The sequence below is a fragment of the Spermophilus citellus genome (assembly GCF_964194105.1).
Source record: "Spermophilus citellus genome assembly, chromosome: 4".
Taxonomy (NCBI): Eukaryota; Metazoa; Chordata; class Mammalia; order Rodentia; family Sciuridae; genus Spermophilus; species Spermophilus citellus.
Genome location: NC_138185.1, coordinates 136,114,479 through 136,136,824, shown reverse-complemented (window position 1 = coordinate 136,136,824; position 22,346 = coordinate 136,114,479). Strand labels below are relative to the sequence as shown.

At 34.6% G+C, this 22,346-nt stretch overlaps 1 protein-coding gene across 7 annotated transcripts in view; it reads right to left on the bottom strand.

The window, feature by feature from the left end:
* The window catches only part of TTBK2 (tau tubulin kinase 2), a 151,693-nt gene that overhangs the window by 90,361 nt on the left and 38,986 nt on the right, over window positions 1–22,346 (bottom strand). For 4 of the 7 annotated variants that reach the window (XM_081289601.1, XM_081289598.1, XM_081289600.1 and 1 more), the window contains one exon: window positions 17,616–17,763. The exons of 1 other annotated variant lie outside the window; for it this stretch is intronic. In XM_081289601.1, the coding sequence (XP_081145727.1) occupies window positions 17,616–17,763 (148 nt within the window). Of the gene's footprint in view, window positions 1–2,014; window positions 2,120–16,411; window positions 16,689–17,615; window positions 17,764–22,346 lie in introns of those variants that run through there. 2 more of the 7 variants (XM_081289604.1, XM_081289603.1) reach the window with 2 other exon arrangements.

The window sequence follows — 22,346 nt, the reverse complement described above, 5'->3', positions numbered from 1 at the left end:
AACCAATCCACAAAACTACAACTATCTTATATTTGATAAAGGGGCTAAAAGCATGCAATGGAGGAAGGATAGCATCTTCAACAAATGGTGCTGGGAAAACTGGAAATCCGTTTGCATCAAAATGAAACTGAATCCCTTTCTCTCACCATGCACAAAAGTTAACTCAAAATGGATCAAGGAGCTTGATATTAAATCAGAGACACGGCGTCTGATAGAAGAAAAAGTTGGCTATGATCTACATACTGTGGGGTCGGGCTCCAAATTCCTCAATAGGACACCCATAGCGCAAGAGTTAACAACTAGAATCAACAAATGGGACCTACTCAAACTAAAAAGTTTTTTCTCAGCAAAAGAAACAATAAGAGAGGTAAACAGGGAGCCTACATCCTGGGAACAAATCTTTATTCCACACACTTCAGATAGAGCCCTAATATCCAGAGTATACAAAGAACTCAAAAAATTAGACAATAAGATAACAAATAACCCAATCAACAAATGGGCCAAGGACCTGAACAGACACTTCTCAGAGGAGGACATACAATCAATCAATAAGTACATGAAAAAATGCTCACCATCGCTAGCAGTCAGAGAAATGCAAATCAAAACCACCCTAAGATACCATCTCACTCCAGTAAGATTGGCAGCCATTATGAAGTCCAACAACAACAAGTGCTGGAGAGGATGCGGGGAAAAGGGTACACTTGTTCATTGTTGGTGGGACTGCAAATTGGTGCAGCCAATTTGGAAAGCAGTATGGAGATTTCTTGGAAAGCTGGGAATGGAACCACCATTTGACCCAGCTATTCCCCTTCTCGGTCTATTCCCTAAAGACTTAATAAGAGCATGCTACAGGGACACTGCTACATCGATGTTCATAGCAGCACAATTCACGATAGCAAGATTGTGGAACCAACCTAGATGCCCTTCAATAGATGAATGGATAAAAAAATGTGGCATTTATACACAATGGAGTATTACTCTGCATTAAAAAATGACAAAATCATAGAATTTGGAGGGAAATGGATGGCATTAGAGCAGATTATGCTAAGTGAAGCTAGCCAATCCTTAAAAAACAAATGCCAAATGACTTCTTTGATATAAGGGGAGTAACCAAGGACAGGGTAGGGACAAAGAGCTTGAGAAGATGATTAACATTAAACAGGGATGAGAGGTGGGAGGGAAAGGGAGTGAGAAGGGAAATCGCATGGAAATGGAAGGTGTTCCTCAGGGTTATACAAAATTACATATAAGAGGAAAGGAGGGGTAAGAGAAGAATAATACAAGTGGAAGAAATGATTTACAGTAGAGGGGGTAGAGAGAGAAAAGGGGAGGGGAGGGGAGGGGAGTGGAAGGGGGATAGTAGAGAATAGGATAGACAGCAGAATACATCAGACACTAGAATGGCAATATGTAAATCAATGGAAGTGTAACTGATGTGATACAGCAATCTGTATACGGGGTAAAAATGGGAGTTCATAACCCACTTGAATCAATCTGTGAAGTATGATATATTAAGAACTATGTAATGTTTTGAATGACCAACAATAAAAAAAAAAAAAAGAAAGCTGGGGATTTTTTATTCTCAGCGTATTTTCCATGACTGTGCTTAAAGGGCCAAGTAACAAAAAGGCAGAAGGAGAAGAAAAGCAATGAAATATGCCACACTCTCTTCAGACCACAGCTCCTCCATTCTGAGAGGAAGAGTTCCCTCCTTCTGACTTTTAAGTTCCTGCCTGCTCCCACTGAGGACACTGTAGCCATCTATCTCTAAGGATTGCTTGAGGCTTGGATGCAAGAGAATGAAGAAAAGAAAGAAAGAAGAAGAAAAAAAGATGTGGGATGTCCACACTTTCTCTGAGTATTAGAAAACCCCTTTCCTTCTCCATAAGTCAAAATTGGAGGACTTCTGGTGCTTTTTCTGTCCATGTTAATGCCCACTTCCAAGTTTCAGGATACATTAAATTCAGGCTGGGGCATACTGGAAGTTAAAAAAATATATATATGGTAAACTCACCGCTGGTTCAGTTGTACTTTGGTCTTCTTCCCCAATCTGCCTCCTACTATTTACTTTTCAGAGTCCTCAAATAGCCACTCCAAGCATTCTGTCCAGGTATTATAGCTGCATTCAGTGGGAGAGACAGGGTGAAGTGTGCTTACTTGATCTTATCTGGAACCAGAACCTGGACTACTGTTGTTCATAACAATCTTTGTGGAACTGATCAAACCATTTGTATACCTTTGATTTTAAGAAATTAAAAGTTTAAAAATAAATAATCCTGGATTAATCTTACTGAGGAAATCAGGAAAAGAAAGATAGTAGGATCACATTGTTTAAGTGTATATAACTTTTGGACATTGTTTATAAAAAAAGTGAAGTTCTTAATTGTGCTTTATTTCTTTGAACCATTTTACATATAACTTTATAATTACTAGGATTATATATTACACATTTTTTGAAAGATGAAAAAACAGCAAGAGCTATCCAAAGTGGGAGACAAATGTAGCAGTTTGTAGATGAGTCTATAAATTTTAAGAAACTGAAAAAAGTTCAGGATGATAAGCATGTAAAGTGTAATCCCAACAGTTCCAAGAGAAGTGGCAGGAAAATTAGGCAGGAGTTCATGTCTTGTATGCTATGTTAAGGTGTGTGAACTTTACCTGAAACAGAAGACCTTGAATTGTTTTAGCAAGAATTGGGAAGTGTAATCAATATGTGTAAAAGATCACTTCAGTTGCAGAACACTAAGGTAAGCAGAAAATGAATCATACTGATTAAATCTAAGGGGTCAAATTAAATTGCACAACTGTGTGAGTGTGTGTGTGTGTGTGTGAGAGACAGAGAGACAGAGAGAGAGAGAGAGAGAGAGAGAGAGAGAGAGAGAGAGAGAGAGACTGTAGGGGGTTGGATAAGGGAGGGATATTATATATATATACATGTAATCATATATGTTATATATTATTTTATATATATGATTTATGTATGTATAGATACATAGATGATTATAATATGCACAGAACATGCCTGCAAAAAACACAAGAAACTAGTAATAGCAGTAAGCTTTGAAGAAGAAAAGTAAGGGGCTTAGAGAAAAGACATTACTTTTCTCTTCATTTTTATGTTGTGTTTAAGTTTTTTACAATGAACACTTATGCTCTTAAGAAAGTTTGTTTAAAAATGAAGGGAGGTCTTATACAGGAACTGGATATTAGATACATATGATATAAAATAAGACAGAGGCCTCTCTCACTTGGCCCCCACTGCTCTATTTTATACAGTGTTACTTTAACTTTTAATAAATCTATGCTCTGTCTGCTACTTCTATGTATCTTGTTCAATTCTTTGTTCAGGATGCCAACAACCTGGACCCCAAATGAATACCTCACTGGCATCATTTGGCTAGCCAGCCAGGAGAGGCTATCAAACTCCAGATGGTGCTAAGGCAGAGCTTCAAACTAATCCCACAAATGAACCAAAGTACCCTGTTGTCTTGTCTTGACCAGACAGGGCGAGAATTTCATGATTCCCAATTAGGGAGAGACAACAGCCCCCAGGCTAGCTTGAAATAACTAGAGAAGAAGAGCCCTCCAGTCCCTCAGCCACCTAAAAAGAATTTTGGGGTCACATTTCCCAGGGGAAAATGAGATAGAAGTTTAGGGATATCAAGATGATAGAGGCAGGGTACAGGAAAAATGCCAACTGGAGTACAAGACCAGGAGATGAGTCAGCATGCCTTTATTTGCAATAAATTCCATTACCATGGCAACTCCCACCACAAGTTCTATATAGTCCTGTTAACAAAGCAATTCCCGCCATAAATTCTATATTCTAATTAGATGAAAATAAAATAACCAATAATAGGACAAGATCTTCAATTAGGCCACAGGGAAGGGAAACAAGGCACAGCTCAGTACATAAGTCAAGACTTGCCCAGACATGGGATCCCTGAGCCACTTTCTTGTGTAGTCCACCTTGCTCTTTACGGAATATTATTTTCACTTTCAATTAATCTATGCTGTTTAAATAAAAAGATAAAGACAGGTGTAGTGGTGCATGTTATAATCCCAGTGACTTGGGAGGCTATGGCCAGAGGATCACGAATTTGAGGTCAGCTTGGGCAGCTGTGTAAGACCCTGTCTCAAAGTAAAAAATAAAAGGGATGGAGATATAGCTTAGTGGTAAAGTGCCTCTGAATTCAACACTGTAAAACAACCAAAAAAAAAAAAAAGATAAAGTATGAATGAGCCTAACATTCAAGAGTCCTGTTCCTATCATATAGTTAGCACTCAAGCACTACTATAGATCTTCCCACAAATAACACACTACCAACTATTTATAAAGAAAGTTCATGCCCCCAAATAGCTTTTAATTATACATAATTATTTTGCTATTTTCAAGCATAATACAAATTCAAAGAAAAGATAAAGAAAGTGGATGTTGAAGACATTATAATTACCCTTGTAGTCCATTTTATTATAAAAGAATGTATTATTCTTTTAAATTTCTTATGCACCAAAAGGTATTAAAAAATCAAAGTAAAAGATTGCCTGTCTCTCTGACCCTTTTTAATTTCAATTTCTTCAAGAGCTTCTTAAGTTATGCAAAAACACACATACACACATTATATTCCATTTCAAGGAAATGGATCTCTGCTCCTTAAAATAATCTAGACTTATTCGATTTCCTATGTGTCATTTTTCTAAACCCTAATGAGAATAGACAAATTCCCAAGCCTGCAAAAATGCTAAATCTTCAAAGAGAAATGTTGAAATGAACACACTGGGGCAGGCAATGTGGTTCCGTGGTAAAGCAATGGCCTAGCATATGCAAGGTCTGGGGGGTTCAATCCCCAGCACTCCAAAAGAAAAAGAAAGAAAAGAAAAAACAAAACAAAACACTCTAAACAAAAACTAAAGTTCTAAATTAAAAGCTATTTGGGGGGCATGAACTTGATGGAATGATAAATATCAACAAGGGCAAGAAAAAGTTACTTTAAGTGAAAAAAATGCATAGGTTGAAACAAACAAGCAGATTATAGATTTACAAAAGCATAACAGATTTAATGAGAAGCAGGGTATATCCCTAACCTTTCAGTTCCCAGAGTACAACTATAATGCTCCCCAACAAAAGATCCCTTTGAAGTAACTTTCGTAGGTAGTCTTCTGTAACTGGATAGACCAATGGTCCAATCCAGAAATTTTTCTTGTATTCTTATGATGGGAAAGGGAGTAGTCATGCTTGGCAGCAGCAGCTGCAGACTTCAAGCAAGGAAGGCAGAACAGGTACAGTTGGTATCCTCTAATAATAACCCTTCTTCCCAACTCTCAGTTTGTGCTCTGAAGCCTACAAAGCAAAAATAAAATCCAGGACCACTACTGCAGAGAAAAACAAAGTCCCCCAAATCAAAACAAAATCATTTTCCTCTTTATGGGATATAAAGAAAAATGTAGTATTCCCCTGGATTTTCATAGGGAATGACAAATTAATTCCCAACTATCTTACTTAAGAATAAAATTTAGTTATCAAACAGTGATATCTGTTATTCCCTTATATTACTAGGATCTTCACTTGCTTTTGGAGGATGTAAAGAGAATTTTTTTAAATAGTTAAATAATTCTTTAATAAGTTACCTCCACATCCAAGGAAATGTGCAAACATAAAAACCTCAGTTTTCCTCATGTTGGTGCTTTGAGAATCCAAGAGATGATGCTGATCTCACAACATGAAATAAGAAGTTAATACAGGATAGAAAGGCTGGACAACTTTCTAATCACTCACTGACTTACATAGCGATTTTTTTTTTAAGTTGTAGATGGACACAGTATCTTTATTTATTTATTTATTTATTTTTATGTGGTGCTGAGAATTGACCCAGTACCTCACATGTGCAAGGCAAGTGCTCTACCACTGAGCCACAACCTCAGCCCCAAGCAGTGATTTTTAAATACAATAAACTTCATTAGATTGAACATTTTATGGAGAGAGCGCATGTATTAGAAATCAAATCTACAGAATATTGGTAGAAAATATTTTGTTACACTTACTTACACATTTGTATAACAAATGGAAGTAAATGAACAATGTATAAATTTTAAAAGAAGACTTCCTTTGATAAAAATATATGCTAAGTATAAATAGTAGCAACTTTATAGCATTCTGAATTCCCAAAACATTAGGCCCACCTATATTCAAAAGTAAAAACCTCAAATTTTTAAAAAGAAATTTATTTGGAAGATCCAAGTGATTGTCTTCCATTACTATGTAGAGCTGAATCTCTATATAACATACTCTTGAGAGTCTGAGCCCTAGTCATCCAAAGGTGACTATATAGTTTTTTATAGAACCTTAATATTTCTTTTCCTTAGTTAAAAATATCAACAATGAAGCTTATGAAGAAAATAACTAGAAATAGAAGAGCTATGTTATACTATCCTCCCACATTCATTTACAAATGTATGCTATCACCAAATATAAAACTACTTTGTGCTATCATTTTGTTACTGAGGAAGATATAAATGTCAAGTTTAAATATATATAATCCCTGCCCTTTAAGAAACTTGCAATTTAGAAGAGAACACAAATTTATTTTAAAAAATAAAATAACATGAAGTTGAGGATGCAGCTCAGTGGTTAAAGTACTTGCCTAACATGTATAAGGCCTTGGATTTGATTCCCAATACCATGAAAATAAATATAACAAAACATTTTGAAAATTGCACAAAAGAATAAACAAGTCAAAATACAGCACTTATTAACTCAATAGCAACTAGTGCCCTAGTGGCCATATACAAGGCCACTAGGCTTTATATATATTCTCAATTCAAGGCTCCTGATTCTAACTATCATACAGAGAAAGTTGAAGAAAAACCTAAAACACTTTGCTTCAGCAGAAACAAGGATGATATCAAAGAATACTGGCATTACAGAAGGACACTGACGCCAACTTGAATAGGCTTTGAATAATAAAAAAAAATTTGAACACAGAAAGGAAAATGACTAAAAAGGTTTGAAACAGAACATACACAAATCTGTGAGTTCTTTATGATCCTCAAAACACATAAATTCAGTGATCAATTAAGAACACAACTCATCAGTCTGAAAACTGACAAAGAAAAACCAAGACTTTATCCCGCCCTTCTTATAAGTTTATTTCAAGGGAAACAAATAGTTGATGGAATAAAGTTCTACTTTGTAGAATAATTTTAGTTAATAACTTTACAATAAATAAAAAGAATCAGGAAAATAATCATTTAATAACCCCTAATGTCAATTAATCTAGATAATGTATTCTTGCCAAACAAGAGCAGCATCATAAATCCCCTTAAGTCTTTAGATACTTGGGAGAGTAAAAACAGGATTGAACTCAGGGCACTCAACCACTAAGTCAACATCCCCAACCCTAATTTGTATTTTATTTAGATACAGTCTCACTGAGTTGTTTAGTGCCTCATTTTTGCTAAAGCTGACTTTGAACTTGCAATTCTCCTGCATCAGCCTCCAGAGCCACTGGGATTACAGGCATGCAGTTCAAAGAAAAACAGAAAGACATATTAAAAAGGCACCACAAGGATGCAATCATCCAAATCCTTAATTTGGAGTTTTCTACCAAGCGAAGGAGGTCATTCCTTCAACAAGTAAGTCACAATGAAAAAGAAATAAGGGGGGAACTCTGTGACATGTCAATCAAATATAATTGCCTGCCTTGAATGTAAATTCTAACTTGAACAAGTCAATTTCCAAAAAACTATTTGTAGTGTTTTTGTTTGTTTCCTGTTTTTGTTTTTGTTTTGAGATAGAGTATTGCTACTATTGCCCAGGATGATCTTGATTTCCTGGGTTTGAGAGATTCTTTGCCTTAGCCTCTGGAGTAAGCTGAGACACTACAGGTAGACATCATAGTGCCTGGGAAGAACATTTTTGAGACAATGGGGAAAATTAAATTAGATATTAGATGGTATTGAGAAATAACCTTTTTTTTTTTTAAAGAAAGAGGAGGGAGGGAGGGAGGGAGGGAGGGGGAGAGAGAGAGAGAGAGAGAGAATTTTTTTTAATATTTATTTTCAGTTCTCGGCAGACACAACATCTTTGTTGGTATGTGGTGCTGAGGATCGAACCCGGGCCGCACGCATGCCAGGCGAGCGAGCTACCACTTGAGCCACATCCCCAGCCCCGAGAAATAACCTTTAGTTTTGTTAGGTTTTTAATACTACTGTGTGTATGCTATTTTAAAAGGAATAAAACTCCAAAAAGGGGGATCATCTAATGTAAACTGAGAATCTCAGATGATAATAATTATCAATATTGGTTCATTATTATAACAAATGTATCATAATAATGATCATAATAATGTAATAAGGGGAAACAGTTACACATGCCTATAATCCCAATGGCTCAGGAGACTGAGGCAGGAGGATCAGAAGTTCAAAGCCACTCTCAGCAATGGCAAGGTGCTGAGCAACTCAGTGAGACCCTGTCTCTAAATTTTAAAAAAAATACAAAATAGGGCTGGTGATATGGCTCAGTGGTCAAGTGCCCCTAAGTTCAATCCCTAGTACCAAAAAAAAAAAAAAAAAAAAAAAAAGGAGGGAAACAGTGGATGGGGGACTGGGTATGCAAGAACTCTGTTTCCTGCTCAATTTTTCTACAAAATCAAAACAATTCTAAAAAGTGAAGTGTATTAATTTAAAAATAAACTGGGAATATGGGCTTTTTCTCCAACATGTTCCATTATTAAAACTGATTAAACTTAATCCATTACTAAAACTGGTCACCTGGGGAGGAGATTTTACAGTCTATTACTTCACTTTGTTGTTGTTGTTGTTGTTGAATGATACTAGGGACTGATCTTAGGTATGTTCTACCTCTGAACCATATCCCCAAGCCTTTCTTGTTTTTTTTTTAGACAGGGTCTCACTAAGATACCCAGGCTGGCCTCAAACTTGTGATCCTTTTGCCTCAGCCTCCTGAGTCACTGGGATTACTGGTATGTGCCAATGCACCCAGCTATTATTTCACTTTTTAAATACCACAATACTCCAAATTTTTCTAATGTTTAACATAAGCTATTTCTAATATGTTCCTATACCATTCTCTCCCTCCCTCCCTCTCTCCCCCCGTCCTCTCTCTCTCAGCTAAAACATTCTATGCTCCAATAAATAAAATTGAAGGGATTCACAAAATCATCAATCATCAACTAAGCTCTCACAGGCAAAGTCTACCAAACTTTGACTTACCTCCAAACACCCCCACCTCAAACCTCATGAATTCTCTATATGGCTGGGAACACAACTCTAAAATAAATAACATTTATCTATTAAATAAAGATTTTCATTAAGAAAACTAAGGAGTCCTCATTTGTTAAACAGAGACACATATTGGAGAATTTACATACTATAGGGTAACCTGAATTTCTTTTAAAACATTTTTAAGCAAGATAGGAAAAAATGATAAAGGGGTAAGATGTAAATGCACCAAGACTGGTCAAATGCTGATACTTACTGAGCCTGACTTTGGGGTACATGAATATTCATTTTATAATTCTATTTTTGTGTACATTTGAACTTTTTCATAATTAAAAAAAAAGGCAAAGGGACTTCTGGTTTCTATTTCTGCATGTAAGGAGCTCAGCAATTTCTACTCCATCCTAACAAGTAAAAAGTAGAACAAACTGAAAACTAGTATTCTAAGAAGAGAAGTAAAAATCACAAGACAAATCACACCCCATTCCCAAAAATTGGAAAGACAGGCAGATACAGAGACTCATATCAGAGCAGAAACCTCCATGAAAACAAGTGCTAGGATAGGGAAACCTGAGCTAAAATTGATGATGTTAAAAACTGTTTTACCTCCAATAGAGCAATCAGGTTCTCATAGAAAATCCTGGGGAAAAATTACCTGATGCTTTCAATCAGGGGAAGAAATATGCAGAACACTATTCTGCTGCCTTTTTTTTTCCTTTTCTTTTTTACTGGGATTGCACCCAGAAGTGTTTAACTGAGCAACATCCCTAATCCTTTTTTTAAATTTTTATTTATTTATTTAATTTTTTTAGTTGTAGGTGAATACAATACCTTTATTTATTTATATGTGGTGCTGAGCATCGAACACAGGGCCTCTCACATACTAGGTGAGCTCTCTACTACTGAGCCACAACCCTAGCCCCACCTTTTACTTTTCATTTTGAGACAGGGTCTTACTAGGTTGCTGCAAATACCATTTTTAGTACAAAGACATAAATTTAAAGCAAACTGGTGGAGAGTTATACTAAACTGAAAAGAAAATAGGAGTAACTCTATTATTAGATAATTTTAGATATATATTAGATAATTTCCTTATTATAAAGTCCGTACTGTCTGAACGGACTTTATAATAAGGAAAATTATCTATAGTAAAGAACGGCATTACATAATGATAAAGGAGACAATTCTCCAAGAAGACATGTGGTATGTGTTTAACAACACTCAGAAACATGTATTCACCAAACAACAGAAGTTCAGTACAACTTCAAGGAAAAATAGGGTTTCTTTTATTATAACTGGAGAGTTCAGTATCCTATCAGAAACAGAAGATTGAGCAGGCAGAAAAATCTGTAAGAACATAGCTGAACTCTACACTACACCAATTAACTGGTAATAACTGACATCTATAGACTACTTCAAACAACAACAGTATTCTACAAAAATACATTCTTCTCACACTCACATAGGATATTTGTTAAGACAGATCACATTCTGAATCAAAAAGCAGTCCTTAACAAATTTAAAGTACATAAATCATAAAATGTCTACTTTCAGAACATAATGAAATTAAACTACAGAATAATAACAGATAACTTTAAAATTCTAAAATACATAAGGAATTAAACAAAATACTTCTAAAATAAAACATTTAAAAAGTTTAAAAACTTCTACATTAAATGAAAATAAAAACAATATATCAAAATTAGTGGGATGCAGTAAAACCAGTGTCTTAAGTGAAATTTATAGCACTACATGATACGTTGGAAAAGAAGAAAGATCCAAAATCAATAATCAAAATGTATACTTTAAGAAACTAGAAAATAAAGAGAAAAAAAATCCAAAGGAATTTGAAGAAAAGGAAAAAAAATTAGCAGCAATCAATGGAACTGAAAACAGTAAATTAATAGGGATGGGGGAGACAACAAGGAAACCAAAAGCTGATTCTTTGAAAACCAGTAAATCTATAGTTGAGCAAAGAAAAGAGAGAGAGCAAATTATTAGTATCAGAAATGAAAGATGGTACATCTCTACAAATCATATAGACATGAAAAAGATAATAAACATCTCCATGCTCCCAAATTAAATAACCTGGATAAAACAGAAAAACTCCTTGAAAGACACAAACTGCCAAAATTCACACAAGAATAAACAAACACTCTGCATATGTCTATATTTGTATCTATTAAAGAAGTTGAATCAATAATCTCCCCAAAAAGAAAACAACAAGTGTAGGTACTTTCATTGGTGAATTCTACCAAATATTTAAGGAAGAAATTATTCCCCATTCTATTTCATTTTTTTATTTTGAGACAGTTGTTGAGGCTGGCCTCAAACCTGCAGTCCTCCTGCCTCAGCCTCCTGAGTATCCTGGGAGTACAGGCATGTGCCACCATGCCCAGCTTATACCAATTCTCTAAATATCTTCCGTAAGACAGAAGCAGAGGGAATAGTGTTAGATGCCAGCAGATAACCTACTACTAAAATCAAATGAAGATAAATTACAAAAATGCTATAGAGAAATATCCCTCAGGCACTCAAATAAAAAATTCTAAAAATATATATTAGTAAATTGAAGCCATCAATGGATAAAACCAAGTGAGATTTATATCCCTAGTATGCAAGATGACCAAAATCCAGAACACTCACAATACCATATAAATGTCAACTAATGTACTCTATCACATCAACAAGCTAAAGAAAACTCACATATCCATATCCATAGACACAGAAAAGGTATTTGGCAAATCCAAAGTCTATTTGTGATAAAAACTCTTAAAATAGAGATGAACTTTCTCCATTTGATTAAGAATATCTAGAAAAATCCTACAGGGAATATCTACTTAATGGTGAGAAACTACATACTTTCCTGCTAAGATCAGGAACAAAGATGTCTGTCCCCTCTTACTGTTCTTTTTCAACGTCATACTATAAGGCCTAGTAATGAAATAAGACAAAAAGAAATAAAGAGTATACTGAATGGGATGGAAGAAATAAAACTGTCTTTGCAAATAATATTATTGTCCATGTAGAAAATCCAAAGGAATCAACAATAGAACTGGAACTAACAAGGATCTATATAACAAGGTTGCAAGATACAGGTCAATGTATAAAAATCATAATAATCAGAACAGCATCATATTGGCAAAAGAATAGACAAATAAATGAAACAGAGAGCCCAGAAACAGATTCATATAAATATCAATTAATCTTTAACAAAGGCAAAGACAGTCTTTTTCATTAATGATGTTGGAACAACTGGAGATTAAAATGCAACAAAATACATCTAGACACAAACCTTACACTTTTTGCAAAAATTAACTCAAACAGATAATATATTTATATGTAAAATGAAAAACCCAAGAAAGATAATAACATAAGATAGCCTTGAATTTGGCATTGACTTTTTAAAAATATTTTTTTAATTGTAGATGGACACAATATCTTTATTTTTATTTATTTATTTTTATGTGGTGCTGAGGATCAAACCCAGAACCTCACATATGCAAGGCAAGTGCTCTACCAGTGAGCTACAACCACAGGCTTTGGCATTGACTTTTTACATACAACATCAAAGGAACAATTCATGGACGAAAACAATTCATCAAAATTAAAAATTTCTGCTCTGAGAAAGACAAAATAACATGACAAGCCATAGACTGGGAGAAAATATTTATAATAAAAGACTTATCTGATATAGGTCTGATATACAAACATTCAAAGAACTCTAAAATAAGAAAACAATTTCATTTAAAAATGGGCCAAAAGATTGAGTAAATTACATTATATGTATGAATATGACATAATGAATCCCACTATTATGTGTAATCATAATACACCAATAAAAAAGAAATGAACCAGATTTTAACAGACACCTTACTTAAGAAGATATACAGATACTGAGTACAGTGGCACATACCTATAATCCTGAGGCAGGATGATCATAGGTTTCAGGCTAGCCTCAGCAATTCAGAGAGAGACCCTGGCTCCAAAGGGATTAGGGATATAGTTCAGTGGTAAAGGGTGTCCTGAGTTCAATCCCCAGTACCAAAAGAAAAAAAAAAAAAGGAAGGTTGGGGTTGTACCTCAATGGTAGAGTACTTATCTTGCATGCTCGAGGCACTGGGTTCAATCCTCAGTACCACATAAAAATAAATAAATAAAATAAAGCTATTGTGTCCATCCATAACTAAAAAAAAATATTTTTAAAAAGAGGGGGACTGGGGATGTGGCTCAAGCGGTAGCACTGGCATGCGTGCGGCCCGGGTTCGATCCTCAGCACCACATACAAAGATGTTGTGTCTGCCGATAACTAAAAATAAATATTAAAAAAAAGAGGGGAGGAGGAGAAGGGGAAGGAAGAGAAGGAGAAGAGGAAGATAAAGAGAAAGAAGAGCAGGAGGAGGAGGAAAATAATGAAAAGGGAGGAGGGAAAGGAGGAGGAGGAAGAACAAAAACAACAGATGGCAAATAATTGTGCAAAAAATGCTCAACATCATATATCATCAGGGAAATTAATACAACTAATACAACAAGATATCACTATATATCTATTAGATGACCAAAATCCAGAACACTCACAATACCAAATGCTAGTGATGACTTGAAGAAACAGCTAACTGCCAAATGCAGTTGTAGCCACTAGATGCAAAATGGTATAGCCACTTTGGAAGATAGTTTCACAGTTGCTTATGAAACTATATGTTTTCTTACTATCTAATCCAGCAATAGTGCTTCTTTTTTTAATATTTATTTTTTAGTTGTAGTTGGACACAATACCTTTATTTCACTTATTTATATTTATGTGGTGCTGAGGATCGAACCCGGGTCTCACATGTGTGAGGCAAGCGCTCTACTGCTGAGACACAACCCCAGGCCACAATAGTGCTTCTTGATATTTACCCAAAAGAGCTGAAAAGTTATGTCCACACAAAAACCTGCACATAAATGTTTACAATGGCTTTATTCATAATTGCCCAAATTTGAAAGCAACCAAGACATCCTTCAATAGTTAAATAAACCAGTACATCTAGATAATGGAATACTATTTGATACCAAAAGGAAATGAGCTATCAAGCCATAAAATGATGTGAAGGAAATTTAAATGCACATTACTAAGTGAACAAAGCCAATACCATACTATTACAGCTATATGAAACTCTGAAGAAGGTAAAACTATAAGGATCATAAAAAGATTAGTAGTAGCCAGGAGGAGAGAAAGAAGAACAAAAAGAGCTCAGAGGATTTTTAGGGCAGTGAAAAAATATGTGTGTATGAATTCTTTATATTGTAATATACTATATTATCCACCCTTTTATATATACAATTGTCTAAACCCATAAAATGTACAATACAAAGGTAAACATCACTGAGTAACCCAAAAGTTTTCTATAGTAAACTATGGATTTGAAGTGATAATGATATGTCAGTGTAGGTTCATCAATAGTAACAAATGCACTGCTCTGGTAGGGAATGTTGATAATGAGGGAGACTGTGTATGACAGGGAAGGCAATTTGTGGAATGTTTCTAAATGCATATATTTTTAAATTTTCCTGTGAACTTAAAACTGCTCAAATAAAGGGTTTAGAAAACCAGGAGGAAAATAATTTAAGGGGCTAGGGTTGTGGCTCAGTGACAAAGTGCTTGCCTAGCATGTGTGAGGCCCTGGGCTCAATTCTCAGCACCACATATGAATAAATAAAATAGTCCACTTACAACTAAAAAATATATATTTAAAAAAATAATTTATTTAATTTAATAATTTAATTTAATTGACAGTTTCAATTCAGGATTCTAGACATGTACCAAATTTTGTTAAAACTAAAATGGAAATCCATTTTTTATATAGGTACTTATGGCTCCTGAGGTATTGTAGAATTACTAGTGATTCAAAGTCAAAGGACAGAAGTTGTTTAAATCTTGTAATAGTACTGCAAATAAAATTGGACTTATTAAAAAGAAAAACAGTCATGAATTGAGACACAGCATAAGAGATCATTAAAATGGATAAGTGACAATAAGTAGTATATCACAGTCAAACATTTACTTAAGGAAAAAAAAGACTTTAACAGAATAGGGAGGCAATTATCCCCTTTGCACAGGATTTCAATGCAAAGAAACTGATAAAGGATGAAGATAATATAGTCACAAATGGAGAAAAAGAAGAGACACAACTAAATGGTTATGTAGAGATTTACCTCTGAACAATGATGTTACTAAACAGAAAAGCTGAACAAGTTTAAGGCTCTACTTATTAGGGACAATTTAGAGACTATCAACTTTGTGTGGAAGTATCAAACCTAAAAATAGGTGGTTTAGTTTAGAAACGATTAAAACACTCAACCACATTTGTAAAAACCAAGTAAAATTGAAGAGTTGAGCTTGATTCAATAAAGTATTGCAGGTTTCATCCAGAATGATTCAGAGAGATCCAAGAAACTAATCTGGTGAAGTAGCACAGGGAAGGTTCCCCAAAATAAAATACAGGATAAAATGGTAAGGACTTCATGGGATAGGGTCAACGAAAGAAAGATATTAATAATGAGAGATTTTCAGAGCTGAGGAAATCCAGGCTGTTCAGTGCAGAAAAGACTGCAAAAAAAAAAAAAAAAGATAAATGAGAATGGAGAATGGAGGGAATCTGAGAAAAGGCATAACATGAATTCTGAGAAAGGGGATTGATTTATTTAAAGGAGCAAGATTTATAATCCAGGCTAAACTCATCATAAAATATCAAAAACTGAACATCAATTTAAGACAAACTAATCCTATAATAGAGGGTACCTCTATTCATATACTGTTTCCTTATACATTTTAATTCTTTAATTGGGGTCATTCAATATTAAATCTCCATGCGGCTAGGAAAGCAAAAACAGTTCGGGCCCATAAAAATGTTCTCAAAAGAATCCAGATTCCAAAGCAATCTCAGTAAAAGGAAGATGTAAGGCATAAGTATGCAGAAGGTTTAAATTAAAAAGAGAACACACTCAAAGACTATTCATTGAAACAGAGACCAGAAGATTTAAAAACCTATCCATTTTTGAAAAATGAAGAATTCTGAAGGATAGGGTATCATGTGGTTATAAGCAGATAGGAAAAAAAACATTTTAGGTTGATAATAGGAAAAATAAAGTAGAAGTAAAGGAGAGCACTAATATCCAGTGGTCTCCAACTTACTTATAAAAGGCACTAATTGATCTTTAAGCTTTATTACATAAATCCTGAATAAAGTACAGCCAAAAGAAGCAGGAGAACCTCCTAAAGGGGCTGCAGAGCTGTCTCCTGCTTCACTGAAGCATCTCCTCAGGGTCAAACAAATCAAAGGTCAGTGAAGATAAACTGTCCAGGCCAAGCTGATGCTGGGAGTAGAATAAATATCCTGGGATCTGTGCACTTTTGAAAAGGGCTCCAGCTGCACCTGTTTGTGGCCTCAACATCACTGAGTTGAGAACAACTCAAGAGAAATAGGGAAAAGGAGAAAAGGGAGAAAAATTAAAAAACATCTTTTTCTCTATTCTTTTTCCTCTAATTCTTTTTCTAGTAATGACAATGGATGCTAATCTATTTACTATCTTCCTGATTTGTCATGCTGTGGTAAAGCTAAGTTTAAACTAAATATAACTACTAAATAGATTTATAATTTTATTATGATCATACTCTAATCAACTGACCAAACTGGGAGAGAAACCTGTATAATCAGAAAGCTTAGGGCAAAATGGAATGATCATCTTTATTTAATTTTGATTCATATCAAACACTTTAATATTTGTAGTATCACAATGTTTCATTAAATAGTTATTACAAAGATGAACACAAACTAGCAATGATTTCAGGGTTTTATATGACTATGACTAGACTGACATCAGAAAAAACTTATTTGACCTTGTAGTAAAAACATAGGGACCTGAGTAGTAAAGTGGACTTTCAAAACTGAAAATGGCCAGAATTATACTCTGAAACTCAAGTAGTGAGAATACATAAAAGAGCAGTTTATTCTTTTAAAACCATCCTGTAGTATGATTTGAAGTCAACTTCCTTAATGTGATTTTTTTAACATCCAAAGAAACCTCAGAGGTATTTTATGATTGATTTTTTTAATAAAGCAAATTTTACCATAGCAGATTTAGTACAATACTTTCTAAAGCAATAGTGACTCTGCTAAATTCACTCTCTCATCCTTACCTTGAAAAGGAATTCTCAAAATCCAATTAGTCTAAGCAATCACATCTCTATTACTACTAACTGTGATAAAATTTTCAAGAAAAAAATTCTCAGCATGTTTATACCTAGCAGATACCAGAAAATGTAGTCAAGGTTCAAGAATACTAAACTATAAATTATCATACAAATTATAAATTGTGTATCATCCAAAGCAGCTTACCTTGTAGTTTTTTCAAAACAGCAACCTCCATTTTCAGAACTTGTTTTGGTTGTTGAGCTGATTCCACTTTCAGTGCAACATTTTCCCTGGTGAGCATGTCCAAGGCATCGTAAATTTCTCCAAAGCCCCCACCCCCAATTTTTCTCAACTGCACAGAAAATAAAATAAGAATAAACTCAAAATTATGAGAAGATTCTAACTGGGAACAAATTCAGATCTCTTATTTAGAAAAAATATATATAATTTAACAATCCCCATTTTATGATAAAATATTCAGTACTGTTAAATTAACTATGTATATGGCAAAAATAAATCAAAAGCCTGAAAATAACATCAAAACTTTTTTCCAAGGGTCTTCCTCAAAAAGTAATGAAATTATTTCAGTCACAAACAATTTGAAAACTTGATCTATAGGCAGCAGCAGAAAAGTCACAAAAAATATAATATCTGAAAGAATCAACTTCCACAAATGCCACTCAGATTTATTAACTCTAAAACAGTCATCTTCACACTTTTTAAACCATAAAATCTTTTTGCCAATTGATATCTCACATGGAACCAATCTAGTGTATGCGTACAGGGGAGGTCAGAAGATGGAGCCAGCACCCATCCCTCTCACCACTATTGACTCTTCTCTGAGGCAACTAACAGGCTCCACAAAGCAGGCAGAGAACTACTCTGAAGAATCCCAGAGTTATGCATCTACACATTCAAATAAGAGTAAGTTGTAATTGATTTAAGTACTTTCATCAAATATTTAATATTTTTCTAATAAGATGAAAAATTAACTGGGAAACATCATGATTTTGTATTGGTATCATAAATAATTTCTGATGAGCTAGAGACAACTAGACCTATAAGGTTCTAAAGAAAATGAAGTAGGTGATGTATTTCAAGTTAGATAGCATGAAATCAGTCATCTTCCATTTCTTGACCCTAGATCATCTTTTCCTTATATTTTCAAATCCCTAGGATGTGATATAACACAGGAAGCCATCACCAGAAGCATGGGGGTCTTAAATCCTAACTCCTCAAGAGGCCCCATGTCATGTCCTACTTATTTATTTCTCCACTGAATTTTCATTGATTATTATACCTAGGCTAATTTCTTTCTCATCTGAATTTCTATGAGAATAATTTGTTTAGTCATTCAATTAATCATTTTATCAGTCCACACCTCAAAAATTATTATTATGTATTATTCTACTACTTTTTAACTCATGTTGCTTAACTTTCTATTGTCAATGTCCCACCCCACTACAGAAAAAGTTTCAAAGAGAGAGTCATTTATCTTACTTCTTTTAAGTCCTATAGCATTTGGAAAAATACCAGTTACATAGTTATTGCTTAATAACTAATATTTTGCATGTTTGAGTCATAATTGATATTCATTTTGGTTTGATGTAAGGAAGGAAATATTTTGAGGAACTATAGGATGAGCTTGAGTTAAAAAATAAGCTTCAGAACTATTCAATTAAATATGTTGCTGTTTGTTGGGCCATGATTACTGCTTATGATTCTATATATTTTGTCCATTAAACAAAGCCTAGAGTAACTTGAAAAACTCAAAAATAAGATGGACATAGTGGTGCACATCTGTAGTCCCAGCTGCTCAGAAGGATGGGGCAGGAGGAAAGAGTTCAGAAGTTCACAGTCAAACTGGTCAACATAATGAGACCCTGCTCAAAACAATAACAAAATTCACAAATAGTTCCAAAGGGATGTCCTTCTAATTATGGATAGAAGAGGGGGTGGCTTATTGTTTTACCTCACAAAACCTTACCAAATGACAGAATTTTTAAAAATAAAAAAATTAGACTTTAGTAAATGTTTTTGCCATTAGTTTATTCTTATACTGCCACTTGAGTATAAATAAAGCATTAGTGAATAAGAAACATTATTACCCTATATACGTGTACTACACTGGCTCTGCATCATGTACAGCTGTAGAAGTTGTGCTCCACTTGTGTACAATGTGTCAACCTGCATTCTATTGTCATGTATAACTAATTAGAACAAATGAAAAAATAAAATAAATAAAGCATTAGTATTTTCTAAATTATCTTGACAAAACCCTAAGACATTATCAATGCTTCTGAGGCTAAGGGACAGAGGCAGTTGAGTAGATGGGGATACACAGATTAAAGATGACTACTACTGTATCTCTGTCCAATTCTTACTCTTCTTCAGTGTGAAGAAGGCCTTTCATATTAAAAAAGAAAATGTGACATTGCCATTCTCCCATCAAGAGATAGATTCTATTTTCCCACCTCCTTAAATCTGGGTGAATTTTGTAAGTGATTTAACCAACAAAACAGAGGAGAGGAACACTGTGCCAATTCTGAGGACAACCCTTAATTACCTAGTAGCTTCTGCTTCCTGTCTTTTGAAAACAAGTCACAATAATAAATTAAAAAAAAGGTCTCTCAAAAATAGAAAGGAAACCCAATAGAGTAGAGGAAGGGGACTGAGAGGGAGAAAGGAGAGTAAAAAGAGGTTTGGGGGGAAAAAATCAAATAAATTATGCAATGTCCATGCATGAATATATACCACAATGAATTCCATTTTCATGTAAAATTATAATGCACTAATTTAAAAAAATAATAGAAGGGACACCAGTAAAGTAGATGAAGGGGATCAGGGTGAGGAAGGAAAGGAGGGAAAAGGGAGGTACTGGGGAAGGAAAGTGATAGAATAATGTTATATGCACGTATGAGTATGTCACAATGAACCCCACTATTATGTATTATAATGCACCAATAAAAACCATATTTTAAAAACCCAGCTACAAAATAATGCATGTGACCATCTTTAGAAGTCATAGACATAGCCACATTCAGGCTCTGAGTCGCACGCCTATAATCCCAGCAACTCAGGAGGCTGAGGCAGAAGGATCATGAGTTCAAAGCCAGCCTCAGCAACTTAGCAAGGTCCTAAGAAACTTAGTGAGATCCTGACTCTAAAAATAAAAAAAAACATGGGCTGGGGTTGTAGCTCAATAGTATAGTGCCAGCCTCACATGTATGAGGCACTGGGTTCAATCCTCAGCACCACCTAAAAATAAGTAAATAAAGATATTGTGTCCACCTACATCTAAAAAAAAAATTAAAAATAAAATATAAAAAAGGGCTGGGGATGTGGCTCCATGGTTAAGTGTCCCTGGGTTCAATCCCAGATACCAAAAACAATCAGCCATAGGAAATTTTCTAGAAAATGAACTATGAAACTGGAGACAGTGGAAGAGCTAAGGATCCCAAAGGTACCAGAAGTGAGCATTTGGAAGTAGATCCTCCAACCCAACCAATCTTACTAGTGCCACATGACTAAAAAAGACAAACCACACAAGCATACCGGTCCCTAATTTATAATCCACAAAATTGTAGTGGGGTAGGGAGCGGGAGCATGGGAGGAATAGATGAACTCTAGATAGGGCAGAGGGTTGCGAGGGAAAATGGGGGGGCAGGGGGTTAGTAAGAATGGTGGAATGTGATGGACATCATTATCCAAAGTACATGTATGAAGATATGAATTGGTGTCAACATACTTTATATACAACCAGAAATATGAAAAATTGTGCTGTATATGTGTAATAAGAATTGTAATGCATTCCGCTATCATTTTTTTAATCAATAAAAAAATTGTGAGCAAATAAAATGACTGTTTTAAATGTCTATGTTTTGATGTAGTTATATAACAATAAGTAACTGAAGTACCATCCTAATAATGAGCCTGTGCTGTTATTAAAAATGCCACTCTGGGGTTCGGGATATAGCTCAGTTGATAGAGTACTTGTCTCACATGCACAAGGCTCTGGGTTCAATACCAGGCACAATTAAAAGAAATAAAATAAAAAGCCCCTCCTCCTTTCAAATTTGGGGGGATAAATTCCACAAATATATTAGCTCTCATTATCAGGAAAAGAGAGAGCCATGTAGGCAGATCTTCACTTATTACCTTTTGATATGTCTACTGGAGAAGAGCCAATCCTATCATAGTACTTAGAACAATGCTAGGAACCGAAGCAACAATTACCAACTTTTGTAATCTCCCTACACCAGTCCATGATGATGACATGGTTCTTATATTTGGTGAAGCAAATTTTCAAAGCCTACTGATCTACCTAGACAGTAAAACATCCTATAATATAGAAACAAAATTTTTACTGCCAAAAAAAGGCTGAGGATATAGCTCAGTGGTAGCACACATACTTTCCACGAGTGAGGACCTGCGTTCAAAACCCAGGAAAAAAAAATATTGCTAAAGGGTCTTTCCTTTTTCTATCTATTGACAAATTAAGGAAACCACTAAAATAGCTTTGTGAAACCTGCTAATGGAACAAAACTTTGGGCGACTAAAGACTAGATAGCAATAAAAATACTTAAATATACTGAAAACAAAAACAATTCCTTTAAAAAATAAAGTCTATTAGGACCATGTCAAAGGAATTCAGAAGACAACTTGAAGGATGTCCCCCTTAGTCAAATGAGACAATTTGAATATCTTTAAGGACAACGACTATAATGGACTAAAATATATCAAATCTACAAATTCTTAACTATACTAAAAAACAAATTTCACTGGTAACTTTTGGAGTATGCTAGGGAACTAAGCAAAATCAGCAAGCACTGCTTTCCTAATCAAACAGCTGATCATAGAAATTTCTCTTTATAGGTATATTTCAACTAATAAATGAAAAAAATGATAGAATATCAGCAATTTTCAATCCCCCCC